The 23131-nt window shown below is 35.2% G+C and overlaps 1 protein-coding gene across 1 annotated transcript in view; it reads left to right on the top strand.

Moving 5' to 3' along the window:
- The window catches only part of NRK (Nik related kinase), a 575538-nt gene that overhangs the window by 290426 nt on the left and 261981 nt on the right, over positions 1-23131 (top strand). Inside the window, exons 12-13 of the mRNA XM_053699167.1 lie at positions 3254-3458; positions 6155-6316. Coding sequence (XP_053555142.1) covers positions 3254-3458; positions 6155-6316 — 367 coding nt within the window. The remainder of the gene's footprint in view (positions 1-3253; positions 3459-6154; positions 6317-23131) is intronic.

Raw genomic sequence — 23131 nt, 5'->3', positions numbered from 1 at the left:
GTACCAAAACAGCTTTAAGCCAGTCCTTGGGTACTATACCTAAGGATAATTAGTCTTGAACTATAAAGAGTAGAGATTTGGCTATGACAGTGCTACGTTCCCTCAAAACCCTTGGGTGTGTTCCATCTGGACCTAGAGTTTTATTTTCCATAGTATTATCCATATCAATTTTCCTGATGTCTTTAGAGATAGCCCAGTTATTGGTATGGGCGTATATGTTGTGGTTTGTTTTAATGTATCTCCCCATTGGTTTAGTACTCACGATTCACTCTGACACTTTTAACCATGCTTCCTTTCTTACACATTAATGTACTTGTATTTACCTTCTTAGAATTTGTTTGCTATATATATATATATATATATATATATATATATACTTAAAAAAATTGGGTGGTTTGTCTTAAAATCCTTTGCAATTAATCTTTTATTTTCAGTTTTTGCATTATTTGTTATATTCCAGACCTTATATATTCGGAATGATATATCAGTACTATTGTCTTTGAACAATTTAAATGTCCTATGTTGTTTCCTATTTTCTCTTAACACATTTGTAATTAGCCACACTGGCTTGTATTTATTTTACTTCTATAACTATGTGGTATGTGATGATATGAATATTTATTTAACAAAGTTTAAAATGTTTGTTTATCTTTTTTATGTAAGAATACATTGTCCCAATGCATGCAATTTAACAATTTCCTTAATCATTGAAGTTTGTTTTTTAAATTAAAAGTCTTTATTATACTCTTGTAATAAAGGGTTATTGAAAATGATTTCAAATTTGATTATGTTTTGATCACTGTTACCTGAATGTTATTTGATTTCTTGGTTTGATGTTGTTTTTTTTGATAGTACTTAATCCAGTATGCCTTTATTTTCAGTTAGCTTTGAGTGGATTTAAAAATCTCCCTTAGCTATATAGCAAATTTTATTGTCCAAATCTATTTTGATGTAGTTAAAGTTGTTACTTTCTTATCAGCCTTTTCTATTTGTATTAGCTATTGTGTCTGCTCTATGTCACTAATGTTGTGGGCTTGTACTGTGTACCTAATAATATTTTGCTGTTTATTTCAACCACTGTGGGCCAGATTATGAGTGGTGCGTTAACAGTTTTGCGCATGCAATAAGAGGTTTATCACAGCAGTTTGCACACGTCGGATTTTCTGCTCATATTACAAGTTAAAAGTAAACATGAACGCTTGAGCGCAATTGAAGTTAAAGCTCGTCAGGTTAGCGTGACCTAAGAGCTCTGGTTAACTGTTTCGTTAAAAACAAAAAATTCTCACAAAACACATCAAAAATACACTGCAAAGTACTCTTACACTCATAATAACACCATCTAATAAAAATTATTCAAAAAGATATGAGGTCTCAGGTGTTAAAAAAAAAGCAGGCAAAGGGCTTTAACATTGAGATACATACACGTCTAAATAAATATGTGTATATATAAATATATGCATATATGTGTGTGTGCGTGTATATATATATATAGGTATATTTGTGTGTACATATGCATTTATATGTGTATATATGTATTTACAGACATATATACACATATAAACACATACATACATATGTATATATATATATATATATATATATATATATATATATATATACACACACACATTGGAGCCCTTTGCAGTCAAGTAGATGAAAACATGAAGAAAACATATCTATGCTGTTTATTTACTGTAAATATTTCACATGTCAATTTTTCTGAACAAAGCAGAATATGTTCTATGTATTTATAAATAGATATTCCTATATATACTGTATCTGTATAAACCTATATATAATATAGGTTTATATATGTATAGGTATTAATATATATTTTACAAATTTACATTTATGAATAAATAGAGCATATTGTGCTATGTGCAGAACATTAGAATGTGATATATTCATAATTTCATGTCATATCATATTTTCTTGTCAGCTCAGCGCACTTGAGAATATGTGATTGGGTTTGCGCATGTGTAGGTTATTGGGGTTTACTCAACTTTTTTTGCGTCATTGACTTTAATGGATGAATAGGTGATCACGCACCCAATATTCTAAGTTCGGCTTTTTACACTTTGGGTTAGAGCTTAAGTGAAAACAGTTAACTTTCAACTCATAATACGAGTGCAACCCGCAAAAAGCTTATCTCTAGGGCAGTTAACACTCGGGAGGGATCTTTAAATAGCACTCCACTTGTAATCTAACCTAGTGTCTCTACATTATCCCCTGTATCATCATAAATATCTTCCCTAGTAGGTTTAAGGTCAGGTTTAATGTACTGTACATGCAAATTCATCCTCCCCTTTTTGTTACCCCTATACCTCCTAAATAAAGTATAACCCTCTGTTACCTGCCCAGTCATGTGAATCATCTCACCACATTTCATTTATGCGGATAATATCACATTCCTCTTCTGCTGCTAAAAGCTCCAGCTCCCTCATTTTACCTGCGATGATTCTTACATTTGCTGTTATACATTTATTTTTCTTGTGCTTTCTGTGGTTGTTTGGTGCTATTCCCTCCAAACTTTGTAATTTGACATTTTTTTAGTTTACCCTCCCATCATCAGATATTTCAGATATTTAAAAAGTATAATTTTCACAGGCTAAACTGTTAGTGCTATTATGTTTTAGATTACACCCCCCCCCCTTCCTTAGTTCATTATATCTGTGCTTTTGTAAACTGCATTATACTTTTGAATTACTGTATTTATTAATTTTTTGCAAGTGTTTTGCTATTTGTTAACTTGGATAATAATACAAATATATAACTCTTATATTTCTGAAGGTATAAATATAGAAATTTTGGAAACCAAATTACCTAAATGCATATTCTGTATATGTATTTTAAATAAAAGCTGTAAAGAAATCACTAATATTGTCAATACCACCTTAAAAATTCATTTACTACAGTACATGGCAACTTACATAATATTAGTAAATTCTAATAAGAATAGGAAAGATTTATCTTATTGAAAAACTAGGGGACTTTTCCCAATAAAATGCAAACCAGATCCAAAGCTTTAGCTTCTAAATCATTGCAACGTCAAGGGACATATTGGATGCTGAATTGTAAAACCACTCAGGGGTGTAATGTGGATTTAAAGCACAGTTGTGGCTTTTGCTTTAAAAAAATTAGTTCATTTAAGTACTCTTTGTTCTACAGCCACACTCAGCGTAACTTGTTGACATGGATATTTATAAGAAAAAAGACTTCTATAACTTTATCTCTATTTATTTCTATTTTATAGCTCCATTGTTAATCTTCCCGGTGAATCGACTCTACGGCGTGAGTTTTTGCGACTGCAGCAGGAAAACAAAAACAGATCAGATCTTCAGAGACAGCAGCAATTACAACAGCAAGTCAAAGACCAAGAGAAATACAAAAAACAGCTCCTGGTTGAACGCCAAAAGCGAATTGAGCAGCAGAAGCAGCAGAGGAAAAAGCTGGAGGATGTAGGAATTGGGATTTTAACTTTGTACTCTGTGCACAAGCAGCTGATTTAATATCTTAAAACACATTAGGACACAACAAACCAAACATTGCAGAAAAAAACTAAAACATACCAGAGTGCGTCTCATATTTGTATTTTGTTCCCCAGAAGTAAATATTTACATAACATTCTTGGTATTCATTCATATTCCCCTCCGATGAGTTCACGTAGACAATGTCTTATGCTGCTTTGTGGAATTTAGCCTCAAACAGCACTTTTTTTTTTGTACATTAGACACTTTGATCATTTATCACAAGGGAACAATGTACAAAGTTTTCTTACATCCCTCATGAAATCATTAAAAGAAAAGGATATGTTGCTTATATTGTATAGTGTTAGTGTTTGTGATCTAAACTAGGTAATTAATGCATGTAGATAAATAGATAGATAGGTAGATAGATAGATAGATAGATAGATAGATAGATGATAGATAGACAGATAGTTTTTCCATGTTGTGGAAAGAGTCACTGGATGAAAAGGGTTTTTTCTCTGGATCCATTTATTAGTATCCGGAACAAAACACTGAAAAAAGAAACCAAACAAAAAAATTAAATTAAATTATTTTTTGTTTTACATTTTAAATCAATGTATTTTCATCATCAAATCCTGTTGTATAAATAATACATTTCCCCTTTTAGTAAACTAATTTGGTTATACTGATATATACAAGTGATATTGGATAGTTTTGCTTCTCAAATAAGTCTACAAGGGCAGGAACGGCTGTGCCATAAAACAATACTGTTGTTCAGTTACATGCTATAAGACATTCAAGAGCCACCAACAGGTCTGGCTTGTAAAAGCAAAAATGGATCAAGCCATGTATTTGTTTGATTAACTTATCTCTGACTATACAAGGGGTCTGTCTAATATACAGTTTGTCAGTGACTGTAAAAGCGTCAGTCAATCAGTTAGACAGTAGATAAATCACTTTAGTTTATGCTCGTTCTTTCTAATTGCCAATATACATCACAGTCTTCATCACACTATTATATGCCTACCCATTGCTTTATGAATCTATTGATTAAAGTAGCTACTTTAAGGGACTCTCAAATGCTATAGTTAAGGAGCATCAAAGAAAATAATGTGTAATATAGATTACAGGCATCTTTAGTGCTTTCACTCACACGCAAACACTGCAAGAAGTAAACCTTTAACGCGCTCTGGTTAGTGCGTGTATTATAAGTTAAAAGTAAAATGGTTGTGCTCAAGTGAAACCAGATGCGCGCTAACTTCAGGACTTAGGATATCGTGACCGAGGTAACTTTTTCTCCCCATAGACTTTAATAGAGCATGCAAACTGAAAAAAAAACAACTAACACATCGCTCTCATGCTAACCCAACACACATAAGACCAACGTCGCTAACTCGGATGTAGTTATGAATATTTTACATTCCAATATAGAAGAAAATGTTCTATTTATTTTTAGGTAGATATTACTATATATATATTATTATCTTTTGTAAAATTTATATATACCTGGTATACTGGTATTATAAAGTAATACCGTCACTGAAGGGCACTCTCATGTCTTAAAATCTTAAAAAAATTATTCTTTATTTCTTCAACTTTAAAAAGACATCATATTTGTCAAATATGCATATAATATATACATATATTCACATATAAACATAAATACATATGTATGCACATATAAATGTGTATATATACATACATACACATATTTAGACATGCTTATGTTGTGTTTGGTGCAACATTTTATTTATCCCTAATCCTTTACTCTTCGGTCTCGCTAACTTGATGAATTGAAATTTAGTTTGCTCTTGTTCGTTTACTTTTAATTTTAACTTGTAATATTAACTCAAGTTAGCACAGCACTTGTAATTTAGCCCAAAGTTTGTGTAGTAAACAAAAAACTAACACCATGGGGCCTATTTATCATATGTCTGTCGGACCTGATCCAACACTGTGGATCATGTCCGACAGACATTGCTGAATGCGGAGAGCAATACGCTCTCCATATTCAGCATTGCACCAGCAGCTCACGCCCCCTGCAGGGAGGTGTCAATCAACCCGATCGTACTCAATCGGGTTGACTTCCGGCGATTCCTGTCCGCCTCTTCAGAGCAGGCGGACAGGGTTATGGAGCAGCAGTCTTTAGACCGTAACTTGTGTTTCTGGCGAGTCTGAAGACTCGCCAGAAACACGGTCCTTCAAGCTCCATTCGGAGCTTGATAGATAGGGCCCCATATATACTTTAAAAAGAAATAACATTATTGATTTATAAATGTGGTAGTTTTATCTCATAGAAAGCCCCCTTATTCACATTCCTTGTGCAGCTCAGTATTGCACTGCAAGGTAAATGCACATTACAATAAGCTCAATTTGATCTCCAGAGACTTAAACTGAGCATCAATTACATCTTGCAAAATTTGAGTATCTCTCCTTAAATTGTATTGGTTTCACTATTCGTAGTTGATCTTAACTACTGATCTTAATATTATTGGGATGTACTTGCTAATCAATTCAATGGGTTTGTTGTTGTCCAAATGAGGTAATAATTTGTGGTTCTATGACTGCTTACTCATTTATCTTTGTTGAAGTCATGTGTTGATTTGGTTGAAGACATTTCTAAATCTACTTAAATTCTCCTACAAATATAAATGAAGAGTTACATAAATGTTCTGCTATGTCTACAGCACCAGAAGAGAGAATTGGAACTACGAAATGTACAAGAATGTGAACCATGGTGGGCTGATATAAAGAATGCTCAGAGAATAGAGGAAAAAGATGACAGGAAACAAGGAGATCATGAGAGATGTTTGCTTCCTGATCCATGCGAGAGAAACCACAGAAAACAGGTATAATAGTCAAACATTTTATATTAGCGCTAAACATGATGCATAATGCAGTATTACTACTCCAAGCAAGTGTAAATCATATAATTGGCGCCATTGATGACAACTCACTTGTTAATCCTATATTTATCCTCTAGTTAATACCTAAGTATTCACAAACACTCATGACTTACCAGGGTGTGCATTATAAAATAATCAAAGAAAACCTCAAATCAGCCAAGCTACCATACTTACAAGGATCTTCACCATTTACTGCACACATCACAACAAGTGCTCCAGGCAAAACAGAGTTCTATTCCTACACAGTAAAAAAAGGGCATTCCAAGGAGCAAGTAATGCAGCAAAGCTAGACTTGATTCCTGTTCTTAACCCTTTAAGGACAGAGGTTTTTCCCAGTTTATGTCTATAAGTGACACAGACAATTTTGGCATTTTTGCTCACTATTGGTTTCACCTTAATTATCCACTCACTTAAGTGCATAGTTAAGTTAAGTGCATTCACAAATATTATACACCATTTTTTTAGCAAACAAACAGGCCTTTTTGCATATTTTTTTAAAAACAAAATGCAGTTTTTTTTTATAAACATTTCTGCAAAACTAACGAAGCTAAAGAAAGATACCTCCAAATAAGTTCATTATGTTGTCCTTATTTTAGAATTATTATTATTATTATCATTTATTTGTATAGCACTGCCAAATTCCGTAGTGCTGGGTACAGTGATAGGGGTATACAATGACAAAGATTTTTGATAAAATACAAAACATAGCAAAACTAAACAAATCTAGTACAGGAGGAAGAGGACCCTGCTCCGGAGAGCTCACAGTCTACAGGTTTAGGGTGCAGAGACATAAGGTTGGGGTAGCTTTTTACATCGATTGTAGTTGCAGCAGTGAGTCAGGCAGTTCATGTATTAGTTTGGTTCGGATGCGGGATGGAGGAGAGATGGTAAGCCTCTCTGAATAGGTGGGTTTTTAAGGAGCGTCTGAAGCTATACAAGGTTAGAGACAGTATTATGGAGCGGGATAGTGAGTTCCAGAGGACAGGAGCAGCACGTGTGAAGTCTTGGAGGTGGGAGTGGGACGTAGAGATAACAGGAGTGGAGAGACGTAGGTCAGAGGTTGATCGAAGAGGACGGGATGGGGAATATTTCACGATAAGAGAGGAAATATAGTTGGGAGTTAGACTGTTGAGTGCTTTGTAAGTTAGGGTTAATATTTTAAATTGTATTCTGGAGTGTATGGGGAGCAAGTGTAGAGACTGGCAGGGCAGAGCAGCTGATATAGATCGGCGACTTAGGTGGATGAGTCTAGCAGAAGCATTCATAATAGATTAGAGGGAGGAGAGGCAGTGTTTTGGAAGGCCATTTAGGAGTAGATTGCAATAATCAATGTGTGACAAAATGAGGAAATGAATAAGTATTTTTGTAGTTTTTTGAGTAAGAAAGGGACGAATTCTAAAAAAATGTTGCGTAGGTGTGAACGGCAGGATTGGTTAGTGCTTGTATATGTGCGTTGAATGTGAGCTTTGAGTCAAGTGTGACCCCAAGAAAGCGGACCTGGGGTGAGGTGTTGAATATAGAGTCTACAACCATCAGAGAAATGTCAGGTGTTAGATGTCTTGAAGAGGGGGGGATAAGAAGCAGCTCTGTTTTGGACAGATTGAGTTGGAGGTAGTGTGAAGACATCCAAGAGTAAATTGCAGAGAGGCAGTTGGAAATCTGGTTGAGTAAAGAGGGAGAGATATCAGGAGAGGAAAGATAGATTTGGGTATCATTAGCATATAAGTGGTACTAGAATCCAAAGGAGGCTAAAATTTTTCCAAGGGATGATTTATAGAGAGAGAAAAGCAAGGGGCCCAAGACAGAGCCTTGCGGTACTCCAACTGCGAGAGGCATAGGATCACAAGATATGTTGTTAAAGGAAACTGAAAAAAGAGCGGTTTGAGAGATATGAGGCAAACCAGGAGAGGGCTGTGTCTCGGATGCCAAATAAATGTAGTATTTTTAGGAGGAGAGGATGGTCGACTGTGGTAATTTATAGCAAATATAGGCCAAATACTACAAAGATGAAATCATTAGTTTAAAGGGACAGTAAACATTCAGAATAATGTTATATAATTCTTTACACAGTGCAGAATTATATAACATTATTTTAGCGGTAGCTTCAAAAATTAAAAGTATTTCCAGATTTTATAGTGTACAGTTGGACTCCGCTCTGGTCTATTAGCGAGAGCGAGCTACATTTAGTCCAATAGCGTGACCGTGCGTGCTGTGATTAGCCAGCAAGCCTGCAAAGTGCTTTGGATATTCAAGACCCGCTCAGTAGATCCTGGAGTGGAGTTCAACTTCACACTATAAAATCTGGAAATACTTTTAATTTTTGAAGTTACCACTAAAATAATGTTATATAATTCTGCACTGTGTAAAGAATTATATAACATTATTCTGAACGTTTACTGTACCTTTAATGCTAAAATTTTCTATGCTTGGACTGTAAGCAAAATAGTGGTCATCCAATTTAAAACTGATACACAAAAGTTTATATTTGCAGAATGCAGACACTGCAGGGTTTTTATCTAGATGTATTTTGATACTTTGTGCTAGATTACAAGTGGAGTGCTATATAAGGAATATTAGCACTCCACTTTATAATACCAGCGCACGATAATGTGCACTGGTATTACAAGTTGCGCTCATGAGAGCACGCTTCCATAGGCTCCTATGGGAGCCTTGTTTTGATGCCGTCACAGCACGCCAAGCGAAGGGTAAGTCGCGCAGCGATGGCAGCAATCAAATATATAAACAGTATGTATATGCTGATATACATATATATGTATGTGTTAACACATACTAACACATAAATATATATGTATATAAGCATATACATATACATTTACTTGGAACAGACAGTTCCCATTGACCGCAATGTAAAGGCACTTTTCAGTGCTGTTTTTTTTTGTTTTTTTTTTTTAAAAACCCACTCCCAACAACTTTAACCCAAAAATACTGCCTAGTGCAGTAATTTTATTAAAAAATAAAGATGGCAGTATTTTGGGGTCATTTGGGGCAGATTTATAAAATTAACCAGAGATCCGATCTTTGGTTAATTTTATAAGTGCTAATGGCTTCTGTGGTGTAGCAATAACCAGCCACGTGTAGCTTGGTGTAGCAATAACCAGCCACGTGTAATGGCTGGTTAATTATTGCACTCCTGCAAATATCCTTTATGTGTAACCCTTTTATCACCAAGATCAGAATATGTTTTTAGGGGTAAACCCCCCCAAAAAAAACACTTTATTAAAATAAAATGATAAAAAATAAACTTTATTAAAATAAAATGTATTATATATATATATATATATATATATATATATATATATATATATTATTAAAAAAGAAATACATATTTTTTGTACTATATATGTTCACTGGAACAGAAAGGGAAGGAGATTTTTGACTTGTGATCACTTTTTGACTTTCACAATGATCACATGACCATGTGCCACTTTTTTTAGACATCACTGGACTTCTTCACTCCTGAGCCATCCAGTGATTGGCCACTGAGCCTGAAATCAGCATGCATTGCAATTTGCTGTTATCTAGGCTGTATGCAATCACGGGCTAAAATTCTACCCACCACTTGCCTAATCTAAAGGAGCCAATCCAGGTATGAGTCAGGAGATGACCACAGTTTAGCCACGGTCGTTAGTAAACACTGCATTGTTTTGGAGTACTTATCTGATTAATCCAGTTAGGGGAAGATGTGTATCAGAGACAACCCTAAAAAAGTGTGCAGTTTATATTTCCACTTCTGTATATTAGAAAATAAACAAATTTCAAAGCCAAATTGCATGAAAAGGGGGCAAAATAAACAATAAAATTATATTGTTTAAAAAACATAACTATTGTATAATAAAATTGCAAGGTGTTTACTGTCCCTTTAAATAATGAAAGTAAATAGCATAGCTTTTTGTTTTTACTATTTAATCATTTTATAGGGGGGTCAGTTAAATGTCTCTTTCAATGGCTGTATTGTCGCAGTGATTATTTGCCTCCTCCAGTTGTAATGAGTTTTTACCTTTTACAGCATTAGTTACTGTAGACGCCAAGGGTGTTATGTGTAATGCGGGCCTCTCTGCTAACAAAAGAGATTAATTCATATAATAAAATAGATCAAGCGGTTCAGTAATTACAGTAATTTTATATTAGGTTTAGTTAAATTTCTTAAGCAGTCTAATTATCACTTACTCCGATAACCTTATTAAAAAAGAGTTTTTCTAACCATATTATTCCCTATTCAGACCAGTGACTATCCATTTTACTAAATATTATTTTTTGCCTGCTGTCTTTATTTTAATTAATCCATTTATTACTATCTTACTATTATTGTGTTTTTTCAATTCAGTCTGTATAAATTGTTCTGTTTTTCCCCCCCAAAGTTAACTAATCTTTTCCAATGTAAAGTATACTTGAGATGTTGATACATAAATGGAAAACATTTATATTTAATTTAATCCATTTAAAATAGGGCATTGCTGTGTGTTTGTAATGCATTTTACTCTGTTAAACCAGTCTTTTATTGCTCAGTTTGTGGAGGTTTCCCCTAATCTACTAACAGTGTAGTGGGAGTTGTCTCTATCAATCAGTGAGAATTAATACAATTGTATCAGGTGTGCAAAAACTTATCAATTTAAACAGCTATTACTTTCATAAAAAATATCATACAATATTTCACTACTGCACACTCGCATTGCAGATATAATGGTATTACGGTGCAACAGCAGTGTTGCACAGGTAACATTTTCCAGGGTGCAAACTCCAGTTCACTAATTGGCATCAATAGAATCAACCTTAGCACCAACCATAACTGTAACCTTGGTTCTGACCCTAGTGTTACTGACCCTAACCATTGTGAAGCCAATAGCCTGCCCTGAGTAGAGACATTGAAGATCTGCAATCTGCCCTTACATACACTGTTTTTCTTTGTCTTTGGATGTCCTTTTGTGAAACTAAAATGTACCCAGTCATGCCCCTAGAATGCTCAACTCCATCTTGTGAATTACCCCACACACACACACACACACTTGGGGGCCGCTTTATCAAGGGCCGAATTGCCCTCTGATGCCAATGTTTCCGCGCAAGCCTTCAAGCTCCCCGGACACAGCAGTTATGAAGCAGAGGTCTTAAGACCACCGCTCCATAACTGGTCCGCTGCCTCTGAGGCTGCGGTCTGCAATCCGCCCAATCCTATACGATCGGGCTGATTGACACCCTCTGCTAGCAGCTGATTGGCCGTGAATCTGCAGGGGGTGGCATTGCACAAGCAGTTCACAAGAACACTGTTGGCATTCATCAAGGTCTGTCGGACAGACTGATGATAAATAGGCCCCTTGATCTTTTTTTCTGCTCACAACAAACCCTGACCCAACCCACACCCAATTATCTGAGTCTGCTCAACACCTCTCCCTGGTACCAGATGCAGCTCAATAAATGTTGGAAGGTATATGGAAATGACTCTTGAAGAGATTGTAAACATCAAAAGTTGCATTTTTAAAAAACATTTCATATTATAATTATGAAGTTACATACCCTACAGCTATTTGGCCAGTCCACTAATAGTCATTTTTTTTTTTTTTTTTTTATTCAATATTTTTATTAATGTATTACAAAATACATATATGCAGATAGTGATTTACATTTTCCTTTTTGTTAAACAAGTTGAACATATTGAACAGATCTAACAAATTAAACATGACGAACATAATGAACACTGAAAATTCCACATAAGAGTGATATTACTCACAATTATTTATTTTACAGACATTTACATAAATCATAAGTATACGGTTATGGAGTACAAAAGTCAGTAGACATTTACATAAATCATAAGTATACGGTTATGGAATACAATACTCAGAAGACATTTACATAAATCATAAGTATACAGTTATGGAGTACAAAACTCAGAAGACATTTACATAAATCATAAGTATATGGTTATGGAGTACAATAGTCAGTAGACATTTACATAAATCATAAGTATATGGTTATGGAGTACAATAGTCATTAGACATTTACATAAATCTTAAGTATACGGTTATGGAGTACAATACTCAGAAGACATTTACATAAATCATAAGTATACGGTTATGGAGTACAATACTCAGAAGACATTTACATAAATCATAAGTATACGGTTATGGAGTACAATACTCAGAAGACATTTACATAAATCATAAGTATATGGTTATGGAGTACAATAGTCAGTAGACATTTACATAAATCATAAGTATATGCTTATGGAGTACAATAGTCAGTAGACATTTACATAAATCATAAGTATATGGTTATGGAGTACAATAGTCATTAGACATTTACATAAATCTTAAGTATACGGTTATGGAGTACAATACTCAGAAGACATTTACATAAATCATAAGTATACGGTTATGGAGTACAATAGTATTAGTCAGTAGACATTTACATAAATCTTAAGTATATGGTTATGGAGTACAATAGTCAGTAGACATTTACAGAAATCATAAGTATACGGTTATGGAGTACAATAGTCAGTAGACACTTACAGAAATCATAAGTATACGGTTATGGAGTACAAAAGTCAGTAGACATTTACATAAATCATAAGTATACGGTTATGGAGTACAATAGTAGACATTTACATAAATCATAAGTATACGGTTATGGAGTACAATAGTCAGCAGACATTTACAGAAATCATAAGTATACGGTTATGGAGTACAATAGTAAGTAGACATTTACAGAAATCATAAGTATACGGTTATGGAGTACAATAGTCAGTAGACATTTACAGAAATCATAAGTATACAGTTATGGAGTACAATAGTCAGTAGACATTTATAGAAAACATAAGGGTAGAGGGCCCTGCCCTTGAGTCACTGTAAGCTGTAAACCATCTGTACATAAAACAATTAAAAGAACATGTGTACTTGTGAGCTTACTTTCTAAAGGAAGTACATGGGGAAATTAAGGGAGGAGGAACATAAGCAACCAAGGCATCTAGAAGTAAGTTGTATGCGTCCATGAGCAGATATGTGTTTAAGGAACGCTTGAAGCTTTGGAGACTAGAGGCAAATCTGACTGAGTAAGGCAAGGAGTTCCATATGATAGGTGCAGTTCTAGATAAGTCTTGCAGATGAGAGCGTGAGGAAGTAATGAGAGATGAAGACAGAAGTAGGTCTTGTGCCTTCCCCTCTGTACCATTAACTATTTTAATGTGTAATGTATGACGCTAATTTGATTTTTAAACTGCTTATTTTATCAAGCACTATATTGTAATGTGTGTCTCTCATTCCCATAGAGAAATGTAGTGAACATCTCAAAGAGAGATTCACAACTCTCAATGCAATGAGCGATCTTTTTAGATAATTTCTCCTGAGCTGAGAGCTTTAGAGAATGAGGCCTCTAGTTATCAACGTGTCTATTTGTAGCTATTTTAGGATTTATATTTATTTTACAGGTAACTTTGTATTTATTTTAGTTGAAATAATCTTTATTGTCAAAAAGGAAGACAAGAAACATATCTAATACATCATGCCCCTAGTTCAGATAAACATATTTATATTCATTGTCACAGTCTCAGGACCTCTTATCATGTTCGATAAAGTTTTATAATTCCATATATCTGTCTCAAACAACATGAAAAAGAGTTGGAGGATGAAACAACTTCTCTCAGCAATTAGTATATCCATCCGGCTTTCCCAATGTATCTCCATCATTACTGAAATCTCTGAAAGTCCATAGAGTCCTAGGAAAAGCTCCCACCTACTGAAGTTGCCTTCAGGCATAGGAAATATATGAGGTCCTGTTTATTTTCCTGAAGTAGGAACGACATTATCTATAGTTTTCCTTCCCCTCCCTTTTCTAATGTGTTTTCCTTTTATTTTAATAATTATAAACATTAAACATAAACTTTTGAAACTGTAAAACAATAAACTCATAACTGTATAACCTTTCCCGTCGAGCAGAGAGAGAACCATCAAATTGTATCTAAGATGTATATAAGTTCCCCATAAAAGACTTAGTGGCAATAAGTTTAGGAGAGATCCCCTATCGTGTTATAACTCTTGAAAGACTTAAATTTCCCTTATCTCACTTCTATCTCTGTTCATGATCCAGTGGACCCAAATCTTTTGGAAATGTGTTGTTGTATCCTGCAACCAAGAGGCAGATTCTGACATAGCATATATATTATCTAACCTGTTAATCACTTCTGACCACGTTGGTGAACCTGTTCTCCAGTGTTTGGCTATACATATCCTCGTGGTTGTACAAAGTATATTTATGAATATATTGGTAGCTAAGTTTAAGGATTCTTCTGAAACATGCAAGAGGGCCTGTGCCGCCGTTAGCGTCATAGATTTATCTAATAGGACACTTATCAATTTAGAAAGTTTGTTCCAAATTTGTTTAATCTCCCCACATTCCCACCACATATGCATATAATTTACAATTTCTGCACAGCCTCTGTAACAGAGTCTACTTTTCTGCAATGTATAATGTGCAGTTCTTATGGGTGTAAGATACCACCTGTAAGATGTTTTAATAGAATTTTCGATAAGGTCTGCACATATCAGCCCCTTGCTAATCCTAGAAAGTATTTGTGTCCATCTGTCATCATCATATGTTTCACCTAAATCTCTTTCCCAATTCTCATGAAGCGGCAATTTGGAGCCTTTTTTTGCTTCTTGTATTGCCAAGTACAGTTGTGATATTAGTTTTTTATTTCTACCTGGGGTTGCAATAATGCATTCTGTTGTAGTGTATGGGTTTAATGGTTTGTTTTGTCTGTATTTGTATATTGTGGTGGATATCTGAAGATATAGGAACCAATGTAAGGTGTCTGGCTGAAGTTTATCTTTCAGTTGGGTGTATGTGAGCATTTTACCTTTATCTAAAAAGTCTGCAACTCTGTAGAGGCCCTTATTTTCCCACTTACATATTAGTGTTTGAAATTCTGCAGGACGTATAGCACCCAGTGGTATTATCTTAGTACCCTTGGGTATGAGGCCTAGAGAAGATGTGAGGTATTTCCACATATGTTTGGACTCCTCTGTCACCTTGAGTTTGTATAGTGTTTTTTTTTTGTAGTGTTTGAGGTGTTCCAAACAATCGTGGCTGGATCATTCACCCCAGCTAAGTCTGCCTCTAGTCTAGTCCAAGTTATTTCTCGACAGTTTTTGCTTATCAGCGTAATTTGTGACAACCTAGCTGCCTGATAGTAGTCTAACAAATTGGGCACCCCCACTCCCCCCAGCTGTTTGTGTTGTTTTAATAGTTGGGAGGCTATTCTAGCTGTTTTGGGTCCTCGTAGGAACCTAATTAGGTCCATCTGGAGATCTGCTAGCTCTCTTTGCGGTACTTTGATTGGTAATGCTCTGAAGAGATATAATATTCTCGGTAGAATATTCATCTTTATAATCGATAATCTGCCATACCAGGAGAAACACCCCCTCCTCCATCTACCCAAATCCCTTCTTACGGTCTTAAAGATCTCAGTATAGTTTGCCTTATAGAGTCCCTCTAGTGTGTTTGTTATGTTAACTCCCAAGTATTTGATATAGTTTTTAGCCCACTTAAAGTCAAAATTCGCTTCTATCAACTTACGAGTATGTAGTGGTAGTGTCAGTGGTATAGCCTCACACTTATCCGAATTTATTTTGAAGCCTGAGATTTTTGAAAATTCATCAATGACTTGATATAGATGAGGGAGTGATCTTAAAGGTTTCGTCAATGTAAGCAAAATGTCATCCGCAAATAAGGTGAGTTTATATTCTTCTTTGTTAATTTTTACTCCGGTAATGTCTTTTGCTCCCCTGATGTAGGCCGCTAAAGGTTCTATGCTTAGTGCAAATAATAGAGGAGATAGCGGGCAGCCCTGACGTGTCCCATTTAATATTTTAATTGGCCTAGACTGATGGCCCGTTGCTCTGATAGTTGCTGTTGGGTCTGAATACAGGTTTTTAATAGCCGTCATGAATTGTCCTTTGAAACCCATGAATGTTAGTGTCTCAAACATATATTCCCAGTCGACCCTATCAAACGCCTTCTCTGCGTCCAGAGATAGGAGCAGAGAAGGCGTTTTGTCCCCACCAAGTACTCCACCAGAGACACCATTTGTCTCACATTATCTGGGGCTTCCCTTTCTTTTATGAATCCTACCTGGTCGGGATGTATCAATGAGGGTAGATATAATTTGAGTCTATTTGCTAAAATTTTAAAAAAAAAATTAAATCTTGGTTAATCAATGAGATCGGCCTATAGTTTTGGTATTTTTTGGGATTCCTTCCTGGTTTGGGTATAACCACTATTTTGGCCTGCAATATGTCCTGTGGGATACGGGTACCCTGCATGATGTCATTGCAGAATTTGTGCAAGTGGGGGACCAGACATTTTTTAAATACTTTATAATATTCACCTGAGAACCCATCAGGACCCGCCGCCTTGCCTATTTTAAGATCTTTTATTGCTAGGGCGATTTCGTTTATTGTTATTTCTGTGTTTAAGGCTTCCATGTCTGTAGCATTAAGTTTCGGTAGTTTAGCCTTTTGCAGAAAATGGTGTCTAAGTGTTTTTGTCTGAGTAGTATGTTGAACTTTTTCCCGTCATAAAGAGATTCATAATATTGTGCAAAGCAGTCCGTTATTTCTTGAGGGTGATATATTAGCGTCTCGTCTTCTTTTTGTAGTTGTTGTATAGTTAGATTTTTCGTCCTTTCCCTTAGTTTGTGAGCTAGAAATCTATCTGGCTTATTAGCATATATAAAGTAATGTGCCTTCAACTTATGCATAGCTCTGAGGGAGTTCTCATTTAAAATCTTAGCTAGTGTTTGTCGCTTATGTGTAAGTTTATTGAAAATATCTGAGGTTAGTGTGCTTCTATGTTGAATTTCAAGCGTTTCTATTTCCTGTTGGAGTATCTCTATGTGAGCCTTAACTTTTTTTGTGTATAGAGCTTTTTCCTTTATCATTAAACCTCTTATGAATGGTTTGTGAGCAGCCCACGTGATTGTTGGGGTGGTTTCTGGGGTTGTGTTTATCTTCCAGTATTCTGTCAAGTTATGCATAATTTTGTCATATAATTCAGGTTTTTTCAATAAATTTGGATCATAAGTCCATGACCTTTGTCTGTCCACATTGACTAGTCCCTCTAATTGTATCTGGATAATAGAATGGTCTGACCAGACACATGCATAAATTGTGGAGCTGTGTAAACTGTGGAGTAGAATCTGACTAATAAATATATAATCTAATTTGGTATAAATTTTGTGTGCTGGGGAGTAGTAAGTATGGTCATTCGTCTGCCCATATAACGTTACCCAGGTATCTATCACATTATGAGATTCTAAGATATTCTTAATATTTTTAGAGATGGAATTATGTCTGGTTTGTTTATTAGTGAGTTTGTTGGGCGTATCTACTTTGTGTGTTTTCAGATTAATATTAAAGTCTCCGGCTAATATGATTTTTGATTGTGACCATTGTGTCAGTAGGTGTGACAAGTGGTGAAAAAAGTTGTGCTGTTGTTAATTGGGTGCGTATATATTGCAAAGTGTAAGCGAGGTGTCTAGCATAGGTCCTCTCACTATAAGATACCTGCCCTCTTTATCTGTCAGCACTTCTTCTTTGATAAAGTTAAGTGCATCATGTATAAGTATTGACACTCCTCTCTTTTTTTTGTCAGTCGTGGAGTGGTATTGTTGCGTGAAATATCTACTCCAATATTTGGGTATTTGATTATTTGTAAAATGGGTTTCTTGCAAGAATATAATATTAGCATTTAGGTTGTGATACTGTGTAATTGCTGTTTTTCTTTTATTATCCGTATTTAACCCCCTTACATTATGTGAGATTATTCTTATCTTGGGAGTCATGAGTCAGTTCCCCTCCCCTTCTCTACCTGTAGCTGACCAATATCTCCACTTGCAATGTTATGAAATCCTCTGCTCTCCTGTATAACTTTTCCTGATGGAGAAACTTTCGTCTCACCTGCTCGACGGTACATAAAATAAATTGAAATAAACAAAAAACAAACAACAATAAACATTTGAATCTTATAACATTGTTTTTCCCTGTAGCATATTTGCATAGTTCTAACCATAATGTCGGGATAGTAGTTTCTTAATATATAGAGTTACTAACAACTTAAATTTATTGAAAGTGGGAATTATATATATGGTCTAAGGAGCGGGTTGTAGTGGCATACGGCAAAGATATTGCCCAGATCTTATGTGAATGTTGGACTTAATCTGCTTATCCTCCATCACAAGTAACCAATGACTATATATAACATAAATTTTACATCTTTATGTCCATCAATATATCCCAAGCAAAGTTAGTTTTGTAGATTGACATTTATATACTCATCTGTATCCAGTATCCTCTGCCAATATTATGAGGGACACATGTAGGGTATAGTCCAAGAGATCAGGGAGTAGCACTCTTCTAAGGATGCACCAAAAGAAGGCAAAGAAAAAAAAATCCCAGCCTCGGTCACTGTCTACTCCATGATTCAGGGTCTTTGTTTCTTCTTTGGAACTTTAGACCACTTCTCTGTTTGAGAGATGTTTTGTTGTTGTCCGTGTGGTCTTCTTCTGGTGTCTGGCTGACTTTCCCGCATTTCTGGACATTCTAATTTGAGAAGTTGGCAGGCCTCTGAGATATCCTCTTTGACTTTCACTGTGGTTGTTTTACCATCCTGGAATATATGAAGTGCGAAGGGGAATCCCCATCGATACACTATTTGATTCTTCCGTAGCAATTGTGTTAGGGGACGTAGTGCTGAGCATTTCTGTAAAGTTCTGAGACATAAGTCTTGGTAGAATTGTATTACAGATCCTTTGAATTTAAAAGTCGGATTCTTCCTAGCTGCCGCCATTATCTCCTCCTTTCCTTGAAAGCGGGATAATTTAGATATTATATCTCTTGGAGGTTCCCCCTCCTTTGGTTTTGCTCTAAGAGCTCTATGAGCTCTTTCCATTTGAAATTTTCCGTCTTCAGATGTCCCTGTGATGGCTTGAAATAGATGTTTTAAATACTCATTTAGTTCTGTTGCAGTTATTGATTCTGGAACACCCTTTAGGCGTATGTTGCACCTCCTGCTTCTATTTTCTAAGTCTTCCATCTTTTCAAGAATATCTTCTATATCCTGTTGTTGATCTGTCAGTTGATGTGTAATGTTAGTTATATCTTCTTCTATGGATTCATCCTTTTCTTCTAGTGTTTCCACTCTTGTTCCAAGCTCCAATATATATTGTTTAATTTCTGCAAGACTGCTTATTATTGTATTTTGAAATGAATCCATTTTTTCCCACATCTTATTAAAGTTTGCATTGATATCTTTTTTGGAGACTAGGTGCCTTAAGTCCCCTTTAGTAGCAGGAATGTCACCATCATGTTGCTGAGGTTCCAAATCATGTTCTAACTCCTCATCTTGTGTGGTAGGTTCCATTTCCTTTATTTTATCACTTTTAGATGATTTGAAGAAAAGATTTGCTGCAGCAGATTTACATGGTGTAGATAATTTATTTTGTCTTTTAGTTGCCATGCTGCAATAAAGATTGCTAGTGCTAGAGAAACTGTGCTGCCTTTGCTTTTGTATGTTAATGCAGAGTCATCAGAGTTCAAACAATGCAGAAAGCAGCCTTTAAAGTCTTTAGTTAATGAGGGCAAATGCAGCTGTTATCTCAAACTGTATCTTCATTAAAATTTAAATGCTGTAGCTTTTTTTTTTCCTCCTTTATTTAAAAAAGTTTATACATAGACCAGTTGTAATCTCTGTTGCCTTTAGCTTATATTGTAGCTTGGGAAAAGTTATGAGGGAGAAGTGCAAACTGTCACTGTTTCATTTCTCTGCTGTGTTAAGATTATGAACTGACTTCTCCACACTTGCTTTATCTTAATATTTATTTCCCTCAGTCTTAAGTATCACTATATGTAGTGCTAAAACCTCCCTGGTTTATTTGTGTATTGATTTCCCTTTGCACTTTTTAAAATAGATTGTTAGGCATTGTGTGATATTCAGCAGCTAGCTAGGAGTCCTGTCTGGTGGCCATCTTTGTTTATTCCCACATGGCTATATAAAGTTTTATAACTCTTATATTCTTATCATCCTTAAGCATGTATATTGTTTATAGGCTTACCAGACTTCTAGTGGAGATGTATCAGGTTATTGTTGATGCTGAGATGATTTTTCTGTCTCCATTTCTGAGTAGCTCCTTTTTCTTGTTTCCCTGCAGCTTGTAAAATCTTTTTCCAGCTTGAATTCCTTTATCTGCAGTTTTCTGATCACATTTTTGGTTGCTGTCTGCTATTGTAAAGTGTATTTAATGTCCTTTAACAGACCTGCAAGCTTTTGAGAATTATAATCCCACTTTCTCTTGAAACTACAGCAGGAGCTCACACTTTACATGTCTGCCACCATGCTCATCCAGGCTCCGCCCCCTTTGTATTTATTTTAACTAGGTAGAATAGTTATTAAAGAGTTATTAACTATTTAATAATTACCTAGCTAAAAGAAATACAAAATTACCTGTAAAATAAATCCTAACCTAAGTTACAATTAAACCTAACACTACACTATAATTAAATAAATTAAATTAATTAAATACAAATACCTACAATTAAATACAATTAAATAAACTAACTAAAGTATAAAAAATAAAAAAAACTAAGTTACAAAAAATAAATAAATATTACAAGATTTTTAAGCTAATTACTCCTAATCTAAGCCCCCTAATAAAATAGCAAAGCCCCCAAAATAAAAAAAAATGCCCTACCCTATTCTAAATTACAAAAGTTAACAGCTCTATTACCTTACCAGCCCTTAAAAGGGCCTTTTGCGGGGCATGCCCCAAAGTAATCAGCTCTTTTGCATGTACAAAAAAATACAACCCCCCAACATTAAAACCCACCACCCATATACCCCTACTCTTACCCTCCCAAACCCCCCTTAAAAAAACCTAACACTAACCCGCTGAAGATCATCCTACCTTTAGCCGTCTTCAGCCAGCCGACCACCAATGGAACAGAAGAGGACATCTGCAGCGGCTGAAGTCATCATCCAAGGGGCGCTGAAGAGGTCTTCCATCCGATAGAAGTCTTCATCCATGCAGCGTCTTCAATCTTCATCCATCCGGAGCCGATGCAGAGCCATCCTCTTCCAACGACGCCTACCCGACGAATGGATATTCCTTTAAGTGACGTCATCCAAGATGGCGTCCCTCGAATTCCGATTGGCTGATAGGATTCTATCAGCCAATCGGAATTAAGGTAGGAAAAATCTGATTGGTTGATCTAATCAGCCAATCAGATTGAGTTTGCATTCTATTGGCTGATTGGAACAGCCAATAGAATGCGAGCTCAATCTGATTGGCTGATTGGATCAGCCAATCGGATTGAACTTGAATCTGATTGGCTGATTACATCAGCCAATTAGATTTTTCCTACCTTAATTCCGATTGGCTGATAGAATCCTATCAGCCAATCGGAATTCGAGGGACACCATCTTGGAGGACGTCACTTAAAGGAATATCCATTCGTCGGGTAGGCGTCGTTGGAAGAGGATGGCTCCGCGTCGGCTCGTTTGAAGAAGGCTCCGCTCTGGATGGATGAAGATTGAAGACGCCGCATGGATGAAGACTTCTATCGGATGGAAGACCTCTTCAGCGCCCCTTGGATGATGACTTCGGCCACTGCGGATGTCCTCTTCTGTTCCATCGGTGGTCGGCTGGCTGAAGACGGCTAAAGGTAGGGAGATCTTCAGGGGTTAGTGTTAGGTTTTTTTAAGGGGGTTTTGGGTGGGTTAGAGTAGGGGTATGTGGGTGGTGGGTTTTAATGTTGGGGGCGGTTGTATTTTTTTGTACATGCAAAAGAGCTGATTACTTTGGGGCATGCTCCGCAAAAGCCCTTTTAAGGGCTGGTAAGGTAATAGAGCTGTTAACTTTTTTAATTTAGAATAGGGTAGGGCATTTTTATATTTTGGGGGCTTTGTTATTTTATTAGGGGGCTTAGATTAGGTGTAATTAGCTTAAAAATCTTGTAATATTTTTTTATTTTTTGTAACTTAGTTTTTTTAATTTTTTGTACTTTAGTTAGTTTATTTAATAGTATTTAATTGTAGGTATTTGTAGTTAATTAATTTAATCTATTTAATGATAGTTTAGTGTTAGGTTTAATTGTAACTTAGGTTAGGATTTATTTTACAGGTAATTTTGTATTTCTTTTATCTAGGTAATTATTAAATAGTTAATAACTATTTAATAACTATTCTACCTAGTTAAAATAAATACAAAGTTACCTGTAAAATAAATATAAATCCTAAAATAGCTACAATGTAATTATTAATTACATTGTAGCTATCTTAGGGTTTCTTTTACAGGTAAGTATTTATTTTTAAATAGGAATAATTTAGTTAATGATAGTGTAGTGTTAGGTGTAATTGTAACTTAGGTTAGTTTTGATTTTACAGGTAAATTTGTCTTTATTTTAACTAGGTAGCTATTAAATAGTTAATAACTATTTAATAGCTATTGTACCTAGTTAAAATAAATTGAAATTTGCCTGTAAAATAAAAATAAATCCTAAAATAGCTACAATATAATTATTAGTTATATTGTAGCAATATTAGGGTTTATTTTATAGGTAAGTATTTAGTTTTAAATAGGATTAATTTAGTTAATAAGGGTAATTTTTATTTAGATTTATTAAAATAATATTTAAGTTAGGGGGGTGTTAGGGTTAGTGTTAGACTTAGGTTTAGGGGTTAATTAGTTTAATATAG

Source organism: Bombina bombina, chromosome 1 (assembly GCF_027579735.1).
Source record: "Bombina bombina isolate aBomBom1 chromosome 1, aBomBom1.pri, whole genome shotgun sequence".
NCBI classification, from domain to species: Eukaryota; Metazoa; Chordata; class Amphibia; order Anura; family Bombinatoridae; genus Bombina; species Bombina bombina.
Note: the sequence above shows the minus strand (reverse complement) of the source record. Positions and strands in the feature narration are given on the sequence as shown.